The sequence below is a fragment of the Apodemus sylvaticus genome, chromosome 11 (assembly GCF_947179515.1).
Source record: "Apodemus sylvaticus chromosome 11, mApoSyl1.1, whole genome shotgun sequence".
NCBI classification, from domain to species: Eukaryota; Metazoa; Chordata; class Mammalia; order Rodentia; family Muridae; genus Apodemus; species Apodemus sylvaticus.
In genome coordinates this window covers 86,445,640-86,471,539 of record NC_067482.1, presented here as the reverse complement: position 1 = coordinate 86,471,539, position 25,900 = coordinate 86,445,640, and the positions used below count along the sequence as shown (strand labels likewise).

The following is a 25,900-nucleotide window of genomic DNA, read 5'->3' as shown; positions in this document are numbered from 1 at the left end:
GTAGCCAGCCAAGGCTCCCCAGCCAAAGCTCTGACCTTTTCCCACAGGCAAAGATGCCATTATTTATCACCCCCTTCCTGTCTACCACGCACACTTCCCTGCACAGGAAATAGTTGCTGTGCTTTTCCTTTGGAGATATTTCTCACTACATCTCTGTCCAGAGAATCATAGTACAGAGGACAGTGGCACCAATAATTCCGCCATCGGAAGCATAACACTACTTATGAGGGGTTTGCTTCTCTTCAGTTCCTGTTCTTACCCAATTTTTCTTTCATCTTTTCCATTTCAGTCCATGTAATCTAACTTTTTAACCAGAAGATTGATTACAAGGGAGAGAAACAATGACGGAAGCTTGTTATACAATTATACTATAACACATAAATCCCCTTTTGGTAAAATAAATTATCTGTATAATTAGAATAAATTATTTGTTAATAGATTTGCTGTTGGCCAATTAAACTTAAATTTAAAAAAAAATCATTTGACTTTTTTTAAACAAAATTTTATTTTACAAGCAACTTTACACATTGTATCACTTGTAACAAGTCCTTCTTAAAATCCAATTTAAAATAATTCATTCAGTTATTTATGCCAGTTTAACTGCTAAAATTAAAAAAATCCCAAGCGCATGTTCCTTTGCCTCACTTGAAGAACAGATACTTTACTTACCTCCAAGTTTTGCCTTGATGGAAATGTCCGGTACTTTCCTGGAATTCCATCTCCTGTCCTGCTTTAGCTCTTCTGCAAGTATTGTTTGCCTTTTAATTATTGTTTGAAATCCTTTGTCTGGCCTCGGAACTCGATTTTGAGGTTTCACATCATGGAAACTTGCCAGGTTTGGTATGGCTCTGCCAATACCAGGCTTTAAATCAGCATCTCCACCAGGACTCATAAATCCTGAGCAGGGGTCACCCAAGGGCACATCATCACGCAGTGGGGATAATGCAAATGCCTTCCCGAATGGAGGGGGGTAGGGGTAGTGAAGGTGGTAACCTGGCAGGAAGGCAGGGGGGTAAGGATGGAGTTTTAAAAATGCAGGGCTGTATTTCTTTTCAAATCTGGCACAGCTGTGCCTGTCCTCATGTCCTTTCACAAAGGGCATGCTCATTTTCTGCAGGAGGCTACTGTAGTGCGGGTAATCGGGGTGCTCAATTGCCTTTCCTTCTGAGAAGGCGAACCTTTCAGGGATGCTAATCTTCCCGGGCATGTTCTTATCCTCCATATCCATGTACTGTCTCATCATTTTTGAGGATTATGAATTAAATTCCTTTGGTAATTTTTTTGTACCCTTTAACTATTAAAAACCCATATTTCCAGTAATGGAAGATTAGGATTAATCTAACATAAATTTAATTCAATTTTCTAAATGTTAGTCATTTAAAAAAATCTTAAGGTAATTTTTTTTTCTGCTGAAAGGGAGATAGGCCAGTATAGAAATAGGACATCATCATAATAACCAAAAAAAAAAAAACCCTACAAGAGAGCCTTTGTTGCTTGGCAACAGGTAGAACTATAACTCATGGAACTACTTACTATGTACATCATAATGCAATTCTTTAGCAAAACCACAAATAAAAGTACTAGTAATATTTCTTTTATACTTTTTTCTATAATGCTCAGGAAACCAACATACACACACACACACACACACATGTGTATGTAAAAATTTAACATGTTCATACTTTGTGGGTAAGACAGTAACTTAAAGAATATACTGAAGTTGATCTAGTGAGTACATATATGGTCTCTCTTACCTACATATACACACACACATACACGCACACACATATGTAGTTACATACAAACAAACTAGAAATAAGTACTTTCCTGGTTGGGGTGAATTATAAACATTGGTATATGTTTAATTTAAACACTAACAATGAAGATATGATATAATGATTTTTAAGGAAAATAATAAACTATAGCCAATGTGAAAGTCCATTCTTATATGCCTTAAATTACCTGCAGTTTCCTTAAGGTTACCACAATGTCCAGAATGAAAACAATGAGGTATTTATGTCATTTCAGTAAACGGCAGCATTAAAAACCAAGATCTGTTTTAAATGATAAGCATAATAGTTCACTTGAGAGCTGTTTTTAACTAGACAATTTGGTCTAAAACTACAACTAAGTTTAATTATTACAATTTGAGGGATAATAACTCATACCCCTTTAAATGAAGAAAAAATACAAATAAGGTAAGCTTCTACAAGAGTTATAGAATATATAAATCAGATCAATTGTATGATAGTAAGTTTAAGCAGAATGTGGCCATGCCCACTTATGATGATGATTGAAAATTTGAGATATACTACTAAACAAGCAGCAACGTTGAAATAAATGGGTAAGTACGTTTTTCAGCATAAGGTCCTGGACACAGTTTATCTAAAACATGAATGTCAGTACGTTTTTACTCCATTCAGTATTACCCATCTCTTCATGTTAAAGTGAAACCATTTAACAGTCTGTTTCTAGTGTTTCAAAATATTTGTATAAAATTTATTTTTATCCTAGTCGGACTATGATTAAATCCTTCCAAAGGCAGAAAAGTAAGATTCTCTTTCAATTTAAAATACATTCTCATAATAAGTGAGCTGGTTTTGCATGTTTTCTTGAATCCAAGTTGAGGAAGATGATCTTCCAAGCTGAGTACTACTTCCTCCGTTTTCCCATCATGCCTTTAGTTTCTCCTAAGTGTTCACTGCATGCATTTTCCATGAAGTTCCACACACTGATAATGCACAATCGTTCACATTACAACAGTCAGGAACTTCATGCGTTGGCGTTACTATAGCCAGGATCTTCATGAGAGCTGTACATGCATGAAGTCATCAGTTCTCAGGATCTGCTGTCGTTAGGTACCTAAAGGCTGAGGCTCAATACACTGCCAAGGTAGAACGGGGGCTTTTCCCCTGCACACAGACACCATGGGAAGGCAAAGGTTAGAACTCTGCGACACAAGATTCTTCTCGCTTTGGAATCTCAGACCAGACAGGTTCTGGAGGGTTCCCTTAGCAGTGCGGTGGCCTCGAAGCCAAGGGAGCCCCTAGGGGATCGGCCTCTTGCCTCCCATGTGTACCCAAGCTGGGTCCCAAGCTGGGTCCCAAGCTAGCACACCTCCCGCAGATCACCCGAGCGGAAGCGGCGGCGTGTCCGTCGGTCCGTCCTTCCGGCCTGCCGTCCGCCAACTTCCGGCGGCGGGTGGGCGCGCGCCAGGTAACGACCTTCTGCGCCGAGGCTCGGCCGTCGGCGGCGTGTGGATGGAGGCCTTGGCCCCGGGCCGGGCTCCGCGGGGCCGGCGGCGGGCCGGGGCCTCGGGCTCCGTGCTCTCGGCGCTGTCGCTGGCCGCCGTCCTGCTCTCCGCCTTGCTGCGGGCGCCCCCTGCAGGTGAGGCTCGGCGCCGCATGGCGGGAGCTCTGGCTGCCGCGGCTCCTCACGAGAATTGCGTTGGCCGTGTCACGTGACCCCGTTTACACAAAGAAACCCTCTCTGGCTGGGACTCCCCCAGAGAGCCTAGTTTTGTGTCCGAATCTTGAAAAGAACTACATTTGCATAGAGAAGACCGCTATGGGAACGTGAAGGAGGTCTAACTCCGGGAGATTATCCAAACTTTGAATTAAAAGAGCCCTAATAAATTTAAGTTCTTGGGTCCTTGCCAGCACTGTGTTTCCGAGCGAGTCTATATGGCAGTGTATTGCATGGAATCTGTGCTGCGAACCTAGCGAGCTTTTCGACCATCCTTGATAGTGGAGCGCCCTCTGTTGGTTCTAGATGTCCTAGTTTCAAAACTACATTGGAGAAAGAAATGAGCGTTTACTAGATTTGCTTTTTAGCTAGAAGGGTTTGGTTGTTGTGTGTGTGTGTTGAAACTGTAGACTTCCTAACAATAATCTTATGTCCCACAGATCGTGAGTACATATATTAAAGGTACACTTGTCAGAGTTAAAGTTTATTCAAATAAGAGAACTATAAAGTAGTCAAGGACACAGACATAGAAGTGTAAAGGATGGGATTCTGTGGATATAGCAAAGAAATGGGGCGTGCTTACTAGTTTTTGTTAACTTGACACAAACTGTAGTCACCTGGGAATAGGAAACCTCAATTGAAGATTTGACTATCAGATTGACGTATGAGAGGTCTGTGGGTGTAACTTTCTTAATTGCTTTTGATGTGGGAGGGGCCAGGCCTCTGGGAGGTGGTGTCATCCCTGGGCAGGAGGTCCTGGGCAGTGTAAGACAGCAAGCCAGAGGAAGCTAGCCAACAAGCACTATACCTCCGTGCTTCTGTTTAGCTTGCTTCCTCCACGTCTGGGCTTGAGTCCTTGGTGCCTTTGCTTTCCTGGGTGGTGTCTAACCTGTAAGGTGATATAAATCCTGTCTACCCTTCTCCCAAGTTGACTTGGGGCATGGTGTTTATCACAGAAGCAATGCAAGCTAGGACCGAGAGGGATATGAAGGTTACTCTTATATAAAGTCCGAGTGATGGGCACGTAGAGTTCTGTAAAAATAAATTGTCTATTTATTCTGCCTGAAAAAGATGCATTTGAGGATGGCTCTTGGCCTCATACCTAGTAATCAAAGTTTGTGTTTTTGCTTAAAAATATTGCCTGGCTTTCCTTTTCTCCAATAAGGACTATCAAAAACAGGACAAGCTTTTAGTATCTTAACATGTAAACTGTGAATTGTAAAGGCTGATAGTTATATAGCAAACTCATAGCTCCTACGATAATTCTGTAAGGCTGGGACTACTCGTCAGTCTCATTTTGCAGAGGAAAATCCTCAGACTTGTAGTTTAAAGTAACTTTCCTGTTACAAGTGTGTGGCCGAATTTGCATTTAAACTCCACAGTGTGGCCTTTACTGCCGTGATCCTTCTCTCCTCTGTACTTGCTTGCTAGTAAGGCTATTTGGGATTAGTGCTTTACAGTCATGGAGCATTTCCTAACTGTTCTGTTCACAGCATCACACCATCATATATGCTCATTCAACAACGAATGACGACTACCAGGAAGGGTTTCAGAATCACCGTCTTAATAGTTTTCATGTTACAGGTAGAGTGCTTGCAAATGATTCTTGACTTAAACACTGATGCTTCCATCAATAGAATATCTGCCGAGGAAAGTGATGTGTGTGGGTGAATAATGGTATTCCACTGAGTGCTCTGTGACAGCCGATTGATGGGGTCAGGCAGGACATCCGAGGGAGGAGGGGTTTGCGGTGTGGGTCCTGTAGGCGGGAGACTATTGTGAGCCAGTGCAGAAAGGCTGGGTTAAGATTTATAAGGCAATCCACAGGTATGTGGACTTCTTTAAGGAGTATGCAGAGCAATAGGTAACATGTCATAGGAGACTGAGTCATACTTCCTGAAATGGAGTCAAGATAAATTATACTCTTATTTTAATTATTGGGAATGTTGACCAGACAAACTTTGATCCCTCGTTTTCTTTTTGTTTTTCATAGTTGGACATTTGGCTCGATTGCCAAGAAGTGTTCGCTTGACTCAAGATTCACTGAAAATAGTGGGATCAACACATTTTCCTGGTACTCATAAATAGCTTTTGAGTAGTTGGAAGTTACTAGCCTCTGTTTACACTTTAACAATCCTGCTGAAAAGGGTCATGTTCCTCAGTTCCTCTCCTACTGCAGAGCTGAGTTACATGGTTTCTGTAGAAGTCATCCAAGGGCAATTCTATGTGCAAAGAAAAGTCATTGCTAAAAGTTATCTGAGGTTTCTTATAGTGTTTTTACTTGTAAGTATACACGACTCACTATGGTATAAAATGTGGAGCGCTTAAATATGCTAAAATAATTGCCAACTGAGATTTAAATACAATCAAGATTTTGGATATATCCTTTCAGAGTAGTCACATGAGGCACAGCAGCTGTGACTGTTTTCAATTTTTATTGCGTTAACTTACTTGGCACAAAACGCCTTCGTTAATTTTTGTTTTTAGTTGATGAGATTGGCAACTGTCAGAACTTCCTGTTTGTGATGAAGCACCTATGCTGGTGAGGCACGTCCTCCTGGCCCTGAGCACTTGGTCTGCTGACACCTTCACAGTGATACTTGCTGTTCTTGGCTTAGTTAAACCCACACATTGTATGGTGTTTTCATGGCACTGATTTTTTTTGACTTTCTATAAGTACTCCTTTCTTTTTTTTTATATCAGAATAATGTTCATATGTATGTGAATGTTCTTAAGTCTGTCTTAGGAGCAACATTTATGGCTAACATATCAGTGATCTGTTTAACCTATGGAAGAACTGTTAAAATATTTTCCAGAGACCCTGAACTTGTTTTTCTTCATACCAGCAGTATTTGGAGGTCCAAACTTCCTAATATTCACATTGATACCTGTTACTGTCTATCTGGTTTTTTTTTTTTTTTATCACTGCCATCCTAGTTGTGGGTGAAATGATACCTTCTGTGGTTTTGAGTTGTATGCCGCTAATGACCAATGAAGTGCCTCTTTTCATATATCTGTATAACATGTGGGTACCTTTCTGCAGGAATGCCTATTTGAGACCATATCTAGGTCTTTTGTTGTTTTTGTTGAGCTGTAGAATTATGTATCCTGGCTGTTAGAAATTTTTTAGACTTTGAAATATTTTCTCCTATCCATTCCGTGAATTAATGCTTGCTTTGCTTTGCTTTGCTTTGCTTTGCTTTGCTTTCCTTTCCTTTCCTTTCCTTCCCTTCCCTTCCCTTCCCCTTTCCCTTCCCTTCCCCTTCCCCTCCCCCTCCCCTCTCCTCTCCCCTCCCCTCTCCTCTCCTTTCCATGTGTGTGTGTGTGTGTGTGTGTGTGTGTGTGTGTGTGTGTGAGAGAGAGAGAGAGAGAGAGAGAGAGAGAGAGCATTTCTCTGTGTAGCCTTGGCTGTCCTTGGACTTGCTCTGTAGACCACACTGGTCTGTCTCTGTCCCAAGTGCCCAAGTGCTGGGATTAAGGCATGAGCCTTTACTGCCCAGCTGTATTTTTTACTCTTTATCTTTTGAAAAATACAGTTTAAACTTTGATGATCTCAGTTTATTCTTCTGCTTCCTTTTAAGAATCATTCTGATCCATTCTGAGTCAACTTTTGCTTTTGATAAATGCTGGAGCAAAACCTTATTCTTTAGTGTGTGGCTGTCTCCTTGCTGAAGCAATTGTTCTCTTTTGATGTCTGTCTTGTCACTGTTACTGACTCCATTCTCTGTTGGTCTGCGAGTTTGCTTCTTATGCCAACCCTTGCTATTCGATTCTCCTAGCTTTATATTGAGTCTTTAAGTGCTTAAATGTGAAGCCTCCAACTTTGTTGTCTTTAAGATTATTGTTGCTGCTGTGGATCCTTGTAATTCCACATTAATTCTATAATCAGTATCAATTGCAAAACGATATGCTTGTAAAATAGGAGTCCTTTCCTTGAGTGACTGTTATATAGCTTCACATTTGTTTCAGCCTAATTTCTCTTCAAGGTGTGTACACACTACAATTTTCAGAATATGTTTGTAGTTACATTGTTTATTATTTATTTCATTTTAATGCTATTTTGAATGAAAGAATTTAATGTAGCTAGGTTTCTGATTGTTTCTTGCTAGTTTTAGACATTCAGTTGATGCTTTCACATTGATAGCATTCCTTATCATTTGCAAAATTTATTAGCTGACACTTGGAAATAGCTGCATGCCTTTGTTTCCAATATGAATGCAATTTCTTTTTCATGCAGTTCCTTCATGTACAGCTTCTTCCTGAGTGCTGATTATAGCAAATCACCTTGTGTTGCTTTTGTCTTAGGATTTGAGAGAGCATCTCAGGTTTTGAATATTCAGCATAATGCTAACTGTTGTTAAAGATGTTCTTACAGAGTGAAGAAGGTTCCTTCTGTCCTGTGTGTTGAATGCTTTTGCTGTGAAGGGTGTTGAAGTTTTGTCAGATTGTCTTTGTACATCTGTGGAAACAATCACTTGGTTTTGTCTATTTTATTGCTATACTGCTTTATATTGATTGTTGATCATAACATTTAATCCTTTCTTGATTGTAGTCCTTTCCTTTAAAAAAACATTTTATTATTCATATTTGGAGGATGTGGAGGGGCAGGCATGAAAACCACCTGCCACCTTTGTGTGGCGTTCAGAGGACAAATTAAAGGAGTTGTTCCTCTTTTTCAGTCCTGTGGGTCCCGTCAATTGAATTCAGTTTGTCAGACATGGTGGGAGCAGCTGCGCCATCTCACAGGCCCACTCTAGACCTTCTCTGTGACGTTGGATTCATTGCTCTATCTTCATAAAGGCTTGTAGGCTTTTGATTTTAACCTTAGGATGATGGTGACTATAGGATAGACTCTGGTATATTTCCTTCTAATTTTTCAAACAGTTTGTGAAGAATTATTGTTAATTTTACTTTATTTGATACAGTTTTCTGGGAAATTCATCTGGTTCTGGAATTTGTAAAATTTTCATAGTAATTTACTTTGCTTTTAAGCTCATTCAGGTTTTATATTTAATCATGTCTCCTAAGGAAAATAAGAGACAAACTATTAGTTAAGGATCATTTATATATATGATAAAATTATATATGACTAGTTACTCTTCTCTGTGGCTTTTATTACAAACAGAGAATCATTTGTTTATAGATTTTGATGGATCACGAAGTGGCTTAGTGTGTATCTTCTTGAATTTTCCTTTGATGAAGTTCAGTTATCCTTTTAAGTTTGTAGATATGTGATATTTGTGAATTTTGGGAAGGTTTTAATCAGTGTTTCTTCAAACATTCTCTGTAATGCTTCTCTCTCCTCTTCCTGAGACTCTGAGGATTTATTTCTCTCATGTTCAAGCCATGGTTTGCTTACCTCTATTCTCAGTCCGGATGGCCCTGGGCCCCTTATGCAGGCCCCTCGTGCAGCCTCCCCATGCAGCCTCCCCATGCAGGCCCCTCATGCAGGCCCCTCATGCTGGCTCCCCATGCAGGCCCCTCATGCTGGCTCCCCATGCAGGCCCCTCATGCAGCCTCCCCAAGCAGGCCCCTCATGTAGGCCCCCCATGCAGGCCCCTCATGTAGGCTCCCCATGCAGGCCCCTCATGCAGGCTCCCCATGCAGGCCCCCCATGCAGGCCCCTCATGCAGGCCCCCCATGCAGGCCCCCCATGCAGGCCCCCCATGCAGGCCCCCCATGCAGCCTCCCCATGCAGGCCCCCCATGCAGGCCCCCCATGCAGGCCCCTCATGTAGGCTCCCCATGCAGGCCCCCCATGCAGGCCCCCCATGCAGGCCCCTCATGCAGGCTCCCCATGCAGGCTCCCCATGCAGGCCCCTCATGCAGGCTCCCCATGCAGGCCCCTCATGCAGGCCCCCCATGCAGGCCCCCCATGCAGGCCCCTCATGCAGGCCCCCTATGCAGGCCCCCCATGCAGGCCCCTGCTGCTCTGCTGCTTAGTCTCCTGCTTATCCTGAGAGCGGAGTTTTCATTTCAGTAAATAGACTTTTTAGTTTTGGTTTCTTTCTGGTTCTTCTTAATCTTTCTACTGATGTTCTGCATTTGAAAGAACTGCATCTCATGTTTTTATTAGTATTTGAGATATGGTTTTCTTGGCTCATACTTAAAATAGCAAATTTAATATTCTAATCAGTTGAGTCAAAGATTTGTTCTTTCTAAGGTTACTTGACTGTTGTGTTTTTTACTTGTGTATTTCTTGAATCTTTTTTATTTACCTTTTTTTTTAAAAAAATTGAAAACAGGACATTTGAAATAATATAGAATAGTGATTTTGTAAATAATATCTTTTGCATTTTTAAAGATAAGTTGGTGGTGTTTTGGCTAATTTGTTTTCTTTGCTTATTAATACTGAGGTCTCTGTCAGTTAATTTAGTAATGACTAGCTAAAATCTTAAACACTTGGCACCAGTTAGTCCTTTAGCCTTTATTGTGTGTTCTCTCCCCTTTCCCTCCTTTTGGCATAACTTTAGTTTCCATCTAGACAGGTGACAGTTGTGTTTTCCTACTCACTCTCAGCTGAGTATGACCTCAGTTGCATTCAGAGGTGAAAATTTCATGTTTACATGGATGTGCATGGTCCTGGGCATGCTCACATTCCTGTGAATGAACTTGGTGTTCTTTCTCTTTGGAATGTAATTATTATTATTATTATTAGATTTTTTTCAGAATTCCAAATGTCATTCACTACTTTTTTTCTCTTATGTGCTTCCTGCAATCACTATATAATTCAGTATACTATAAAATCCAGTAGAAATGGGCAGAGAACATTGGACAGAGCCAATGACAGTCCTCTTAGAGAGAGAGAGAGAGAGAGAGAGAGAGAGAACCCAACTCCCCCCCCCCCAAAAAAAACCCCAAAAATCAACATAGGCATCTGAATGCTCTCTGCTTCCTCTAGTGGCCGCCAGGCTCCTGGCTCCACTGTTTTCAGACCCTTTTCAAGCCTTTTCAAGATTACTAGAGAGGTGGGGAGGAGGAATTGGAACAAGACATAACAACATGCTACAAGGTCAGCTTTTTATAAGAGCAATAGTTCTCTGGAAGTACTGCAGCAGAGCGCCACACAGTGGGTGGCTTACTACAGGAAGTCTTCAGCGTTCTGGAGGCTCTTCCACAGTGAGAGTGTGCGCTCGTGGTGCTGGCCCGTGAGGCTGTAAGCAAAGGTGTGCTCCAGACGTGGCCTGGGTTAGAAATGGGCCACCTTCTCCATGAATCTCTTCTGTGTCTCCCCTTGTATTTGTGTGTAGGTGTAAATTTCCTCCTTTATGTGAGCATTAGTCATATTGAATTTGAATCCATCTATAGAATTATTTCCTTTGCAGAGACTATATATCCAAGTGAATTCACATTCTCACTGTGGATTAATAATTCACTATAAGAGAGGAAGGCACAGTCCAGCCCTATACTGAGATAGGTAATAGATTCTCCCCTTCTCTGTCCTCTCCTGTTCCTTCCTTCCCCCTTCTCTTTTCCCATCCTCTCTCCTTTCTTTCTCACATCTATCTGTCAGTTTGCTTTCTTTAATTCTTTTTAAAAGTTAAATACTAAAAACCATATTGGGCACATTAATTCCACCCATTTTATTATTATATATCTATTATACAAAATAATACTTTTTATTATTATGTTTTATACATGTATAGCATGCTTTGATCACATTGGCTCTCCTTGCTCCTGATCTCCCCAAACCTGGTCATCTTCCATTTTTCAAATAGCAACCCCTCAACCCTTCTCCTTTTATACCTTCTGAAAATATCTAGGGCTGGGGAGATGGCTCAGGCTTAAGAGTGTTTGCTGTCTATGCATGAGGACCTGGTTTCAAATACACAGCTCTCATGTAAAAGCTGGTGAGGTTTACATGCCTGCAACCTGAGCATTGAGGGAAGGAGAAAGGTGAATCCTGTGCTCACCAGTAGACAACCTGGCTGAGACTGAACTTTAGGCTCTGTGAGTCTGTTTGAATAGAATTAGGGGGAGAATAATAGGGGATGGTCACTGCCTTTCTCTGCATTCACACCCTCATAGGAACAAGCATGCATTCACCGTACACACATACCTCATAAAATTCAGATTCCATAGCTGAGAGAAATCTTAAATTGTATATCGCACTGAGCCTGGTCTATTTCACTTCCCAGAATCTCAGGTTCAATCATATTTTCCCCCCAAATAACATAATTTCATTATTTTTCATGGGTTAAAAAAGTCACATTTAAAAATTATGTTATTTTACACCTAGGTTGATTTCTATGATGCGGGTGCCATGAACAGTGCCACAGTAATCACTGGGTGCAGCTCTCTGTGCTGACTTAGTTTTCTGTCTCCATACCTTATCACAGATCCTATGACAGTGCTATTTTTATTTTTCGTAGCCCTCCTCACTGATTTCTATAGTGGCTGAACAATGAGCATCCCATCAGCCGTGTGTAGAGGTCGCCCACACCTAGCATGTTCTCTCCAGGATGTTCCTTGTTTGTCTTCTTTTAAAAATATGATTGATTTTTTGAAATTATAATATATTTAGATAATTTCTTCTTCTCTTTCTTCCCTCCAAACCCTCCAAGATACTCCTCCCTGTTCTATTCTAATTCATGGCTTTATTTATGGTTGTTGTCTTGTTGTTGTTGTAGTTGTGTGTGTGTGTATACATACATAATACAGCCTGCTCAATCTGTATAATGTTGCATGTTTTCAGGGCTTGCTCTTTGGATAGCCAGTTGGTGTGCTCTTCCCTGAGGAAGACTATTGTCTCCTGCTCACAGGGCTCTTTAGTTGTCTATAGTTCTCTGTGTAGGGTTGAAGCCTCTTGATAGAATGAAATCTCAATATGGTTTTAACTTGCACCTAACTACTGGATAAGGATGGTGACTTTTTCAGGTGTTCATTGGGCATTCATAATTCTTCTTTTCTTGTTTTCTTTATTGAAATATTGTTTTTCATACAGTATATCCTGATTATAGTTTCCTTTCCCTCCAGTTCCTTCCCATTTCTTCTCCCATTTAGATCCATCCCCTTTTGTCTCTCATTGGAAAACACACAGGCATCTAAGGGATAATAAAATATAATACAATAAAAAACAACAAAAACAAACAGAAGCCAACAGAAAAAAGATAAAACATAACAGAAGGAAGAGTCCAAGAAAGACACAGGAAACAGATACAGACATACAAGACCCATGTGTTCCTTTACATGGTCATGAATCCCATACAATCACTAAATTAGAAGCTATATATGTGAAGGCCCTGTGGGGTGAAAAAACATTGAGTGTGAGAGAGAAAAGGATAAACTAGACAGTGTGCAAGGAGTAAGCGACCTTGGAGCACTCCACATTAAGTGGATGCCTTCATCAATTTCCTGAGGGCTCAGGGTACTACATGGAAAAGGAAGCAGAAAGATCATCAGCCAGAGGTGATGGGTGATACCAAAGAGACAGTATCTTCCAGACACTGTCTGGAAGAAGGACTGATGCACATATGAAGTCATAGAGACTGACAGCATGGCCTGCACAGATCAAACCAGGGCTGAGACTGGGAAGTAGACACAAGGCTTTATTCCCAACCAAGAAGCTATCTTCCATGAACAAGCACTTACAATAAAAAAGTAGTTTCTCTAAGGCTTCGTGGGGAATACATTTGCATTTCTTATTTTGAAAGGTATCTCTTCAGTTTCTCATTTCTTATTTGACTGTTTAACTCGAATTAAAAATATATTAGAGATATTATTCTTTTGACAAAGTAATAGCTGGCAAAGATTTTTTCCCATTTTTTGACTCTGCTAATTGTTTCTTTGATGTACAATGGCTATTTAATTATTTTCTGAGCTGTTGTGGTCCTATTCAGAAAGCCATCACCTCTGCCCATGTATTGAAGTGTCTGTTCCTGGTAGTTTCAAAGTTTCAGGCCTTATGTTGAAGTCCTTGATCTAGTTTGACTTGATTTCCATAGAAGGTGGATGTTACAGATCTACTTTCAGTCTTCCACATGTAGGTTTCTGTTTCTGTCCATTTACTAGTGCACAGGCTAATTTTTGTCTGAGATATATTTTTATACCACCTTTGTTGGGAATCATGAGACTGTAGCTGCATTGGTTCTTTTTTGGTTCCTTGGGCACTTGTGTTGGTCTCTGTGTTGGTTTAGTGCCAGTATTATGATTTATTACTGTTACTCTGTTACACAGTTTAAAATTTGCGGTATTTCCAGCAGTGCTATTTCTTTCTCAGGGTGGCTTTGGCTATTTGCAATTTTTTGTACTTCTTTATGAGTTTTAGAAATCTTTTCAAATATTTTTGTTGCATTTTAGTGGCAATTGCACTGAATCTATAGGTTGTTTTCAGTAATACAGACAGATTCATATTCTGCCAATCCATGAACAGAGAAGTCTATCTATCATTTAATAATGTTCTATTAAGTTTCTTTTTTGGTGTTTTCAAGGTTTTCATTGTAGTTTTTGTTTTATGTCACCCTCCAGGTGTTAAAGGCTATTGTAAATGGGATTGATTTCATCGTTTCTTTCTAAGTATGTTTCTATATAGAAATGCTATTGAAATTAGTATGTTGCATTTTATCATGATACTTTGCTGAAGGTGCTTACTAGAGATGAAGCTGTTCTAAGGGAGTCTTTAAAGCAGTTTAAGTGTAATGGTGTTTGTTAGTATGGGTGATTTGGTGTCTTTCCTTCGTCTCTGTGTGTAATTTCTGTTCCTTATTTCCTTATTCTTCTTCTTAAGTTACTATTGCACAAGTGTATCTTGTAAGTGGGTCACCATTGTAGATTTCAGGGTTACCTTACACAGGATTTTTGTTGTTGTTGTTGTTTCATCTGTTCATTACGATTTAAAAAAAAAACAAACAGCTGAATAATATTCCATGGTTTAAATGTTCATGTTTTCCTGACCTGTTCATCTGTGATGGGATTCTGTTTAGTCTGTTTCTAATTTCTGGGTATTATGAATAGAGCAGGAGTGGACATGATTGATGAAGTGTCCTTGTGGTAGGATGGAACATCCTTGGGGATATACCCCAGGGTGATTATAGCTAATATTGAGGTAGATTGGTTTCCAGCTTTGAGAGTGACTGACATATTGATGTCCATAGTTGCTGTACAAGTTTGCATTCCCATCAGCCAAGAAGGAGTGTCCCCTTGCTCCACATCCTCACTAATATGAGCTGTCATGTTATTGATGTCAGTCATTCTGATGGTGTAAGATGGACTCTCACAGATTTGCATTTCTCTGATGTAAGGTTCTTGAACATTTCTTTTTTTTATTATATATTTTTATTTTCTAAATTCTGTGTTTACATTTCAAATGATTTCCCCTTTCCCAGTTCCCCCCTCCCCACATGTCCCATAAACCTTCTTCTCTCCACCCATTCTCCAATCACCTCCCTCCTTTTTCTCTGTCCTGGTACTCCCCTCCAATGCTAGATCAAGCCTTTCCAGGATCAGGACCCTCTTTTTACTTCTTCATGGGAGTCATTTGTTATGCTGATTGTGTCTTGGGTATTCAGACCTTCTGGACTAATTAACATCCACTTATCAGAAATTGCATTCCATGTGTATTTTTTTTTTTGGAATTATATAACAGGTTTTATTTTCCAATCTTGTTTATATTTGTATTCTACCCTACATGCTCATCTTATAGTCTTGACAATGGCCATCTTCACGCTATATGCCCTTGAAGGTCTAGATTGGGTCACACAAGCCAACCGCCAGGTCCTATCTAAATTACCCAGCTCCCAGTCCACACCTACACCATCTTTTTTTCTTTCTCTCTCTCTCTCTCTCTTTCTTTCTTTTTTTAAATTTTTTTATTCGATATAATTTATTTACATTTCAAATGATTTCCCCTTTTCTAGCCCCCCACTCCCTGAAAGCCCCGTAAGCCCCCTTCTCTTCCCCTGTCCTCCCACCCACCCCTTCCCACTTCCCCGTTCTGGTTTTGCCGAATACTGCTTCACTGAGTCTTTCCAGAACCAGGGGCCACTCCTCCTTTCTTCTTGTACCTCATTTGATGTGTGGATTATGTTTTGGGTATTCCAGTTTTCTAGGTTAATATCCACTTATTAGTGCATACCATGATTCGCCTTTTGAGTCTGGGTTACCTCACTTAGTATGATGTTCTCTAGCTCCCTCCATTTGCCTAAGAATTTCATGAATTCATTGTTTCTAATGGCTGAATAGTATACTCCATTGTGTAGATATACCACATTTTTTGCATCCACTCTTCTGTTGAGGGATACCTGGGTTCTTTCCAGCATCTGGCAATTATAAATAGGGCTGCTATGAACATAGAAGAGCATGTATCCTTATTACATGGTGGGGAATCCTCTGGCTATATGCCCAGGAGTGGTATAGCAGGATCTTCTGGAAGTGAGGTGCCCAGTTTTCGGAGGAACCGCCAGACTGATTTCCAGAGTGGTTGTACCAATTTGCAACCCCACCAGCAGTGGAGGAGTGTTCCTCTTTCTCCACACCCTCTCCATGTGTATTCTTTTGTTATTGGGTTACCTCACTTAGGATGATATTTTCCAGATCCAACCATTTGCCTAAAAATTTCATGAATCCGTTGTGTTTAATTGCTGAGTAGTATTCCATTGAGTAAATATACCACATTTTCTGTATCCATTTCTCCACTGAGGGACATCTGGGTTCTTTCCAGCATCTGGATATTATAAATAAGGCTGCTATGAACATAATGGAACATGTGTCTTTATTGCATGCCAGGGAATCCTTTGGGTGTATGCCCAGGAGAGTTATAGCAGGGTCCTCCGGAAGTGTCATGTCCAGTTTTCTGAGGAACTGCCAGACTGATTTCCAAAGTGGTTGTACCATCTTACAACCCACCAGCAGTGGAGGAGTGTTCCTCTTTCTCCACATCCTAGCCAACACCTGCTGTCTCCTGAGTTTTTAACCCTAGCCATTCTGACTGGTGTGAGGTGAAATCTCAGGGTTGTTTTGACTTGCATTTCCCTAATGACTAATGATGTTGAGCATTTCTTAAGGTGCTTCTTGGCCATCTGAATTTCTTCAGGTGAAAATTCTTTGTTTAGATCTGTACCCCATTTTTTTTGCAAATTATTGTTCTTTAATAGTTATTTAATACACTTCATTTACAGAAACATGGATGAAACTATACAATTTTTTGTTCTGGAAATAAGATCAACATAAAAACAAATATCACCCATCCTTAAAAGTGAATAGGGAAAATGTGGTAAATCTGAAAGAGTACTATCCAAGTCTGGAGGTTAGAAAATAGTTGACTCCCATTTTTTAGTTCAAAATCAATAGTTTCTTTGTCTCCTCACCGAAGCAGTGAATTCCAGTGGAAATCTCATGAAGGAGAATAGTAAAAAATACAAGTCTACACCTAACTTCATATATAAATATTAGTTACTTTAACAAGTACAAATGAATAGAAGGCATATTTTTGCTAGAGTAATTGGTAGGAAGCTATTGTTTATTATAATTATTTTTTATTGATATATTTTTTATTTACATTTCAAATGATTTCCCCTTTTCTGGGTCCCCACTCCCCGCAAGTCCCATAAGCCCTCTTCTGTCCCCCTGTTCTTCCATCCACCCCTTCCCATTTCCCTGTTCTGGAATTCCCCTATACTCTTGCACTGAGTCTTTCCAGAACCATGTACCCCATTTTTAATAGGGTTATTTTGTTCTCTAGGGTCTAACTTCTTGAGTTCTTTGTATATACTGGATATTAGCCTTCTATCAGATATAGGGTTGGTGAAGATTTTTTCCCAATTTGTTGGTTGCCATTTTGTCCTTTTGATAGTGTCCTTTGCCTTACAGAAACTTTGTAATTTTATGAGGTCCCATTTGTCAATTCTTAATCTTAGAGCATAAACTATTGGAGTTCTGTTCAGGAACTTTTCCCCTGTGCCCATGTCCTCAAGGGTTTTCCCCAGTTTCTTTTCTATTAGTTTCAGTGTGTCTGGTTTTATGTGGAGGTTCTTGATCCACATGGAGTTGAGTTTAGTACAAGGAGATAAGAATAGATCAATTTGCATTCTTCTGCATGCTGACCTCCAGTTGAACCAGCACCATTTGTTGAAAAGGCTCTCTTTTTTTACACTGGATGTTTTCTGCTCTTTTGTCGAAGATCAAGTGACCATAGGTGTGTGGATTCATTTCTGGGTCTTCAATTCCATTCCATTGGTCCACTTGCCTATCACTGTGCCAATACCATGCAGTTTTTAACACTTTTGCTCTGTAGTATTGCTTGAGGTCTGGGATACTGATTCCCCCAGAAGTTCTTTTACTGTTGAGAATAGTTTTAGCTATCCTGGGTTTTTTGTTATTCCAGATGAATTTGAGAATTGCTTTTTCTAACTCTGTGAAGAATTGAGTTGGGATTTTGATGGGGATTGCGTTGAATCTGTAGATTGCTTTTGGCAAGATGGCCATTTTAACTATATTAATCCTGCCAATCCACGAGCATGAAAGATTTTTCCATTTTCTGAGGTCTTCTTCGATTTCCTTCTTCAGAGACCTGAAATTCTTGTCATACAGATATTTCACTTGTTTGGTTAGAGTCACACCAAGATACTTTATATTGTTTGTGGCTATTGTGAAGGGTGCCATTTCCCTAACTTCTTTCTCAGCCTGCTTATCCTTTGAGTATACGAAGGCAACTGAGTTTCTTGAGTTGATTTTATAACCAGCCAATTTGCTGAAGTTGTTTATCAGGTATAGGAATTCTCTGGTGGAGGTTTTTGGGTCACTTAAGTAGACAATCCTGTCATCTGCAAATAGTAATAATTTGACTTCTTCCTTTCCCATTTGTATCCCTTTGACCTCCTATGTTGTCTAATTGCTCTAGCTAAAATTTCAAGTATTATATTGAAAAGATATGGAGAGAGAGAACAGCCTTATCTAGTCCCTGATTTTAGTGGGATTGCTTCAAGTTTCTCTCCATTTAGTTTGATGTTGGCTATTGGTTTGCTGTATATTGCTTTAACTATGTTTATGTATGGGCCTTGAATTCCTGTTCTTTCCAAGACTTTTAGCATGAAAGGATGCTGAATTTTGTCAAATGCTTTTTCAGCATATAATGAAATGACCATAAGGTTTTTTTCTTTGAGTTTGTTTATGTAGTAGATTGCATTGATGGTTTTACTTATATTAAACCATCCCTGCATCCCTGGGATGAAGCCTACTTGATCATGGTGAATGATCGTTTTGATGTGTTCTTGAATTCGGTTGGTAAGAATTTTATTAAGTATTTTTGCATTGATATTCATAAGGGAAACTGGCCTGAAGTTCTCTTTCTTTGTTGGATGTTTGTGTGGTTTTGGTATCAGCGTAATTGTGGCTTCATAGAACAAGTTGGGTAGAGTTCCTTCTGTTTCTATTTTGTGGAATAGTTTGAAGAGTATTGGTGTTAGGTCTTCTATGAAGGTCTGATAGAATTCTGCACTGAAGCCATCTGGTCCCGTGCTTTTTTTGGTTGGGAGACTTTCTATGACCCCTTTTATTTCTTTAGGGGTTATGGGACTGTTTAGATGATCTATTTGATCCTGATTTAATTTTGTTGTCTGTTATCTGTCTAGGAAACTGTCCATTTCCTCCAGATTCTCCAGTTGTGTTGAGTATAGGCTTTTGTAGTAGGATCTAATGATTTTTTGAATTTCCTCAGTTTCTGTTGTTATATCTCCCCTTTCATTTCTAATTTTGTTAATCTGTATACTGTCTCTGTGCCCTTTGGTTAGTCTGGTTAAGGGTTTATCTATCTTGTTGATTTTCTCAAAGAACCAGCTCCTGGTTTTGTTGATTCTTTGTATGGTTCTCTTTGTTTCTACTTGATTGATTTCGGCCCTGAGTTTAATGATTTCCTGCCTTCTACTCCTCCTGGGTGAAATAGCTTCTTTTTGTTCCAGGGCTTTCAGGTGTGTCATTAAGCTGGTAATGTATGCTCTCTCCATTTTCTTTTTGGAGGCACTCAGGGCTATGAGTTTTCCTCTTAGCACTGCTTTCATTGTGTCCCATAGATTTGGGTATGTTGTGTGTTCATTTTCATTAAATTCTAAAAAGTCTCTGATTTCTTTCTCTATTTCTTCCTTGACCAAGGTAACATTGAGTAGAATATTGTTCAGTTTCCACGTGTATGTGGGCTTTCTGTTGTTTTTGTTGCTATTTAAGACCACTTTTACTCCATAGTGATCTGATAGGAGGCATGGGATTATTTCGAAAGCTTTTATATTTGTTGAGGTCTGCCTTGTGACCAATTATATGATCAATTTTGGAGAAGGTACCATGAGGTGCTGAGAAAAAGGTATATTCTTTTGCTTTAGGATAAAATGTTCTATATATATCTGTTAAACCTAATTGGTCCAAAGCTTCAATTAGTTTCACTGTGTCCGTGTTCAGTTTCTGTTTTCCTGATCGGTCCATTGAGGAAAGTGCAGTGTTGAAGTCATCCACAATTATTGTGTTAGGTGCAGTGTGTGCTTTGAGCTTTAGTAAAGTTTCTTTTATGAATGAGGGTGCCCTTGCATTTGGATCATAGATGTTCAGAATTGAGAGTTCTTCTTGGTGATTTTTTCCTTTGAGCAGCAAGAAGTGTCCTTCATTGTTTCTTTTGATGACTAGGTTGAAAGTCAATTTTATCTGATATTAGAATGGCTACTCCTGCTTTTTTCCCGAGACCATTTGCTTGTAAAATTGTCTTCCAGCCTTTTACTCTAAGGTAGTGTTTGTCTTTGACACTGAGGTGTGTTTCCTGTATGCAGCAAAATGTAGTGTCCTGTCTACATATCCAGTCTGTTAGTCTATGTCTTTTTATTGGGGAATTGGGCCCATTGATGTTAAGAGATATTAAGGAATAGCGATTATTACTTCCTGTCATTTTTGATGTTATTTTAAAAATTTGATTGGTTATCTTCTTTTGGGTTTGATGAAAGAAGGTTACTATCATGCTTTTTCCAGGGTGAGGTTTCCCTCCTTGTATTGGTGTTTTCTTCCTATTATCCTTTGTAGGGCTGGGTTTATGGAAAGATATTGGGTAAACTTGATTTTGTCATGGAATATCTTAGTTTCTCCATCTATGGTGATTGAGAGTTTTGCTGGGTATAGTAGTTTTGGCTGGCATTTGTGTTCTCTTAGAGTCTGCATGAGATCTGCCCAGGATCTTCTAGCTTTCATAGTCTCAGGTGAAAAGTCTGCTGTGATTCTGATAGGTCTTCCTTTATGTTACTTGGCCTTTTTCTCTTACTGCCTTTAATATTCTTTCTTTGTTTAGTACATTTGTCATATTGATTATTATGTGATGGGAGGTATTTCTGTTCTGGTCCAGTCTGTTTGGAGTTCTGTAGGCTTCTTGTATATTCATGGGCATCTCTTTCTTTAGGTTAGGGAAGTTTTCTTCCATAATTTTATTGAAGATATTTGCTGGCCCTTTAAGTTGTAAATCTTCACTCTCATCTATGGCTATAATACTTAGGTTTGTTCTTCTCATTGTGTCCCGGATTTCCTGGATGTTTTGGGTTACAAGCTTTTTGCATTTTGCATTTTCTTTAACTGTTGAGTCCATGGTTTCTATGGTATCTTCAGCATCTGAGATTCTTTCTTTTATCTCTTGTATTCTTTTGTTGATAGTTGCATCTATGTCCCCTGATTTCTTCCCCAGGTTTTCTATCTCCAAAGTTGTCTCCCTTCGCAATTTCTTAGTTGTTTCTGCTTCTGATTTTAGATCCTGGATGGTTTTGCTTAGCTCCTTCACTTACTTGTTTGTGTTTTCCTGTAATTCTTTAAGAGATTTTTGTTTTTCCTCTTTCATGACCTCAGCCTGTTCACCAAAGTTTTCCTGTATTTCTTTAAGTGATTTTTTTTTTCCATATATTTTTTTTTTTATTATTCAATATAATTTATTTACATTTCAAATGATTTCCCCTTTTCTAGCCCCCCCACTCCCCGAAAGTCCCGCAAGCCCCCTTCTCTTCCCCTGTCCTCCCACCCACCCCTTCCCACTTCCCCGTTCTGGTTTTGCTGAATACTGTTTCACTGAGTCTTTCCAGAACCAGGGGCCACTCCTCCTTTCTTCTTGTACCTCATTTGATGTGTGGATTATGTTTTGGGTATTCCAGTTTTCTAGGTTAATATCCACTTATTAGTGAGTGCATACCATGATTCACCTTTTGAGTCTGGGTTACCTCACTTAGTATGATATTCTCTAGCTCCATCCATTTGCCTAAGAATTTCATGAATTCATTGTTTCTAATGGCTGAATAGTACTCCATTGTGTAGATATACCACATTTTTTGCATCCACTCTTCTGTTGAGGGATACCTGGGTTCTTTCCAGCATCTGGCAATTACAAATAGGGCTGCTATGAACATAGTAGAACATGTATCCTTATTACATGGTGGGGAGTCTTCTGGGTATATGCCCAGGAGTGGTATAGCAGGATCTTCTGGAAGTAAGGTGCCCAGTTTTCGGAGGAACCGCCAGACTGATTTCCAGAGTGGTTGTACCAATTTGCAACCCCACCAGCAGTGGAGGAGTGTTCCTCTTTCTCCACATCCTCTCCAACACCTGCTGTCTCCTGAATTTTTAATCTTAGCCATTCTGACTGGTGTAAGATGAAATCTTAGGGTTGTTTTGATTTGCATTTCCCTAATGACTAATGAAGTTGAGCATTTTTTAAGATGCTTCTCCGCCATCCGAAGTTCTTCAGGTGAGAATTCTTTGTTTAACTCTGTACCCCATTTTTTAATAGGGTTGTTTGGTTTTCTGGAGTCTAACTTCTTGAGTTCTTTATATATATTGGATATTAGCCCTCTATCTGATGTAGGATTGGTGAAGATCTTTTCCCAATTTGTTGGTTGCCGATTTGTCCTCTTGATGGTGTCCTTTGCCTTACAGAAACTTTGTAATTTTATGAGGTCCCATTTGTCAATTCTTGCTCTTAGAGCATACGCTATTGGTGTTCTGTTCAGAAACTTTCTCCCTGTACCGATGTCCTCAAGGGTCTTCCCCAGTTTTTTTTCTATTAGCTTCAGAGTGTCTGGCTTTATGTGGAGGTCCTTGATCCATTTGGATTTGAGCTTAGTACAAGGAGACAAGGATGGATCAATTCGCATTCTTCTGCATGCTGACCTCCAGTTGAACCAGCACCATTTGTTGAAAAGGCTATCTTTTTTCCATTGGATGTTTTCAGCCTCTTTGTCGAGGATCAAGTGGCCATAGGTGTGTGGGTTCATTTCTGGATCTTCAATCCTGTTCCATTGATCCTCCTGTCTGTCACTGTACCAATACCATGCAGTTTTTAACACTATTGCTCTGTAGTATTGCTTGAGGTCAGGGATACTGATTCCCCCAGATTTCCTTTTGTTGCTGAGAATGGTTTTAGCTATCCTGGGTTTTTTGTTGTTCCAGATGAATTTGATAATTGCTCTTTCTAGCTCTGTGAAGAATTGAGTTGGGATTTTGATGGGTATTGCATTGAATCTGTATAGTGCTTTAGGCAAAATGGCCATTTTAACTATATTGATTCTGCCGATCCATGAGCATGGGAGGTTTTCCCATTTTTTGAGGTCTTCTTCCATTTCCTTCTTCAGAGTCTTGAAGTTCTTGTCATACAGATCTTTCACATGTTTGGTAAGAGTCACCCCAAGATACTTTATACTGTTTGTGGCTATTGTGAAGGGGGTCATTTCCCTAATTTCTTTCTCAGCCTGCTTATCCTTTGAGTATAGGAAGGCCACTGATTTGCTTGAGTTGACTTTATAACCTGCCACTTTGCTGAAGTTGTTTATCAGCTGTAGGAGTTCTCTAGTGGAGTTCTTTGGGTCACTTAGGTAGACGATCATGTCGTCTGCAAATAATGATAGTTTGACTTCTTCCTTTCCAATTTGTATCCCTTTGACCTCCTTATGTTGTCGAATTGCCCGAGCTAGTACCTCAAGTACAATATTGAAAAGATAAGGAGAAAGGGGGCAGCCTTGTCTGGTCCCTGATTTCAGTGGGATTGCTTCAAGTTTCTCTCCATTTAGTTTGATGCTGGCTACCGGTTTGCTGTATATTGCTTTTACTATGTTTAGGTATGGGCCTTGAATTCCTGTTCTCTCCAAGACTTTAAGCATGAAGGGATGCTGAATTTTGTCAAATGCTTTTTCAGCATCCAATGAAATGACCATGTGGTTTTGTTCTTTGAGTTTGTTTATGTAGTGGATTGTATTGATGGATTTCCGTATATTGAACCAACCCTGCATTCCCGGGATAAAGCCTACTTGATCATGGTGGATGATCGTTTTGATGTGTTCTTGGATTCGGTTGGCAAGAATTTTATTGAGTATTTTTGCATCGATGTTCATAAGGGAAATTGGTCTGAAGTTCTCTTTCTTTGTTGGATCTTTGTGTGGCTTTGGTATCAGCGTAATTGTGGCTTCGTAGAAGGAATTGGGTAGTGTTCCTTCTGTTTCTATTTTGTGGAATAGTTTGAAGAGTATTGGTGTTAACTCTTCTTTGAAGGTCTGGTAGAATTCTGCACTGAAGCCATCTGGTCCTGTGCTTTTTTTGGTTGGAAGACTTTCTATGACTCCTTCTATTTCTTTAGGCATTATGGGACTGTTTAGATGGTCTAGTTGGTCCTGATTTAATTTTGGTATTTGGTATCTGTCAAGGAAATTGTCCATTTCCTCCAGATTCTCCAGTTGTGTTGAGTATAGGCTCTTGTAGTAGGATCTGATGATTTTTTGGATTTCCTCAGTTTCCGTTGTTATATCTCCCTTTTCATTTCTAAGTTTGTTGATTTGGATACTTTCTCTGTGCCCTTTGGTCATTCTGGCTAAGGGTTTATCTATCTTGTTGATTTTCTCAAAGAACCAGCTCCTGGTATTGTTGATTTTTTGTATGGTTCTCTTTGTTTCTACTTGATTGATTTCGGCCCTGAGTTTGATGATTTCCTGCCTTCTACTCCTCCTGGGCGAAATAGCTTCTTTTTGTTCCAGGGCTTTCAGGTGTGTCATTAAGCTGGTAATGTATGCTCTCTCCATTTTCTTTTTGGAGGCACTCAGGGCTATGAGTTTTCCTCTTAGCACTGCTTTCATTGTGTCCCATAGATTTGGGTATGTTGTGTTTTCATTTTCATTGTGTTCTAAAAAGTCTTTAATTTCTTTCTTTATTTCTTCCTTGACCAAGGTATCATTGAGTAGAGTATTGTTCAGTTTCCACGTGTATGTGGGCTTTCTGTTGTTTCTGTTGCTATTGAAGACCACTTTTACTCCATAGTGATCAGATAGGAGGCATGGGATTAGTTCGATCTTCTTATATTTGTTGAGGTCTGTCTTGTGACCAATTATATGGTCGATTTTGGAGAAGGTACCATGAGGTGCTGAGAAAAAGGTATATTCTTTTGTTTTAGGATAGAATGTTCTATATATATCTGTTAAATCTAATTGGTCCAAAGCTTCAATTAGTTTCATTGTGTCCCTGTTTAGTTTCTGTTTTCCTGATCGGTCCATTGAGGAAAGTGCAGTGTTGAAGTCACCCACAATTATTGTGTTAGGTGCAATGTGTGCTTTTAGTTTTAGTAAAGTTTCTTTTACAAAAGAGGGTGCCCTTACATTTGGGGCATAGATGTTCAGGATTGTCAGTTCTTCTTTTTGTATTTTTCCTTTGACCAGCAAGAAGTGTCCCTCAGGGTCTCTTTTGATGACTTTGGGTTGAAAGTCAATTTTATCTGATATTAAAATGGCTACTCCAGCTTGTTTCCTGAGACCATTTGCTTGTAAAATTGTCTTCCAGCCTTTTACTCTAAGGTAGTGTTTGTCTTTGACCCTGAGGTGTGTTTCCTGTAAGCAGCAAAATGTAGGGTCCTGTTTACGTATCCATTCAGTTAGTCTGTGCCTTTTTATTGGGGCATTAAGTCCATTGATGTTAAGAGATATTAAGGAATAGTGATTGTTACTTCCTATCATTTTTGACGTTATTTTTTAAATTTGAATGCTTAACTTCTTTTGGGTTTGATGAAAGGTTCCTATCTTGCTTTTTCCAGGGTGAAGTTTCCCTCCTTGTATTGGTGTTGTCCTCCTATTATCCTTTTTAGGGCCGGGTTTGTGGATAGATATTGGGTAAACTTGGTTTTGTCATGAAATATCTTAGTTTCTCCATCTATGGTGATTGAGAGTTTTGCTGGATATAGTAGTTTTGGTTGGCATTTGTGTTCTCTTAGAGTCTGCATGAGATCTGCCCAGGACCTTCTAGCCTTCATAGTCTCAGGTGAAAAGTCTGCTGTGATTCTGATAGGTCTTCCTTTATATGTTACTTGGCCTTTTTCTCTTACTGCCTTTAGTATTCTTTCTTTGTTTAGAACATTTGGTGTTTTGATTATTATGTGACGGGAAGTATTTCTGTTCTGGTCCAGTCTGTTTGGAGTTCTGTAGGCTTCTTGTATATTCATGGGCATCTCTCTCTTTAGGTTA

The 25,900-nt window shown here is 39.6% G+C and overlaps 2 protein-coding genes across 3 annotated transcripts in view; one reads left to right on the top strand and one right to left on the bottom strand.

The window, feature by feature from the left end:
* Positions 1-1,289, bottom strand: part of Spata48 (spermatogenesis associated 48) — a 67,525-nt gene extending 66,236 nt beyond the window's left edge. For both annotated transcript variants that reach the window (XM_052199206.1, XM_052199207.1), the window contains exon 1: positions 670-1,289. In XM_052199206.1, coding sequence (XP_052055166.1) covers positions 670-1,243 — 574 coding nt within the window. In that variant the 5' untranslated portion in view covers positions 1,244-1,289. The remainder of the gene's footprint in view (positions 1-669) is intronic.
* A 1,809-nt stretch (positions 1,290-3,098) lies between these two features.
* Zpbp (zona pellucida binding protein) overlaps positions 3,099-25,900 on the top strand; it is a 176,718-nt gene continuing 153,916 nt past the window's right edge. The window contains exons 1-2 of the mRNA XM_052199211.1: positions 3,099-3,387; positions 5,459-5,539. Coding sequence (XP_052055171.1) covers positions 3,261-3,387; positions 5,459-5,539 — 208 coding nt within the window. The 5' untranslated portion in view covers positions 3,099-3,260. The remainder of the gene's footprint in view (positions 3,388-5,458; positions 5,540-25,900) is intronic.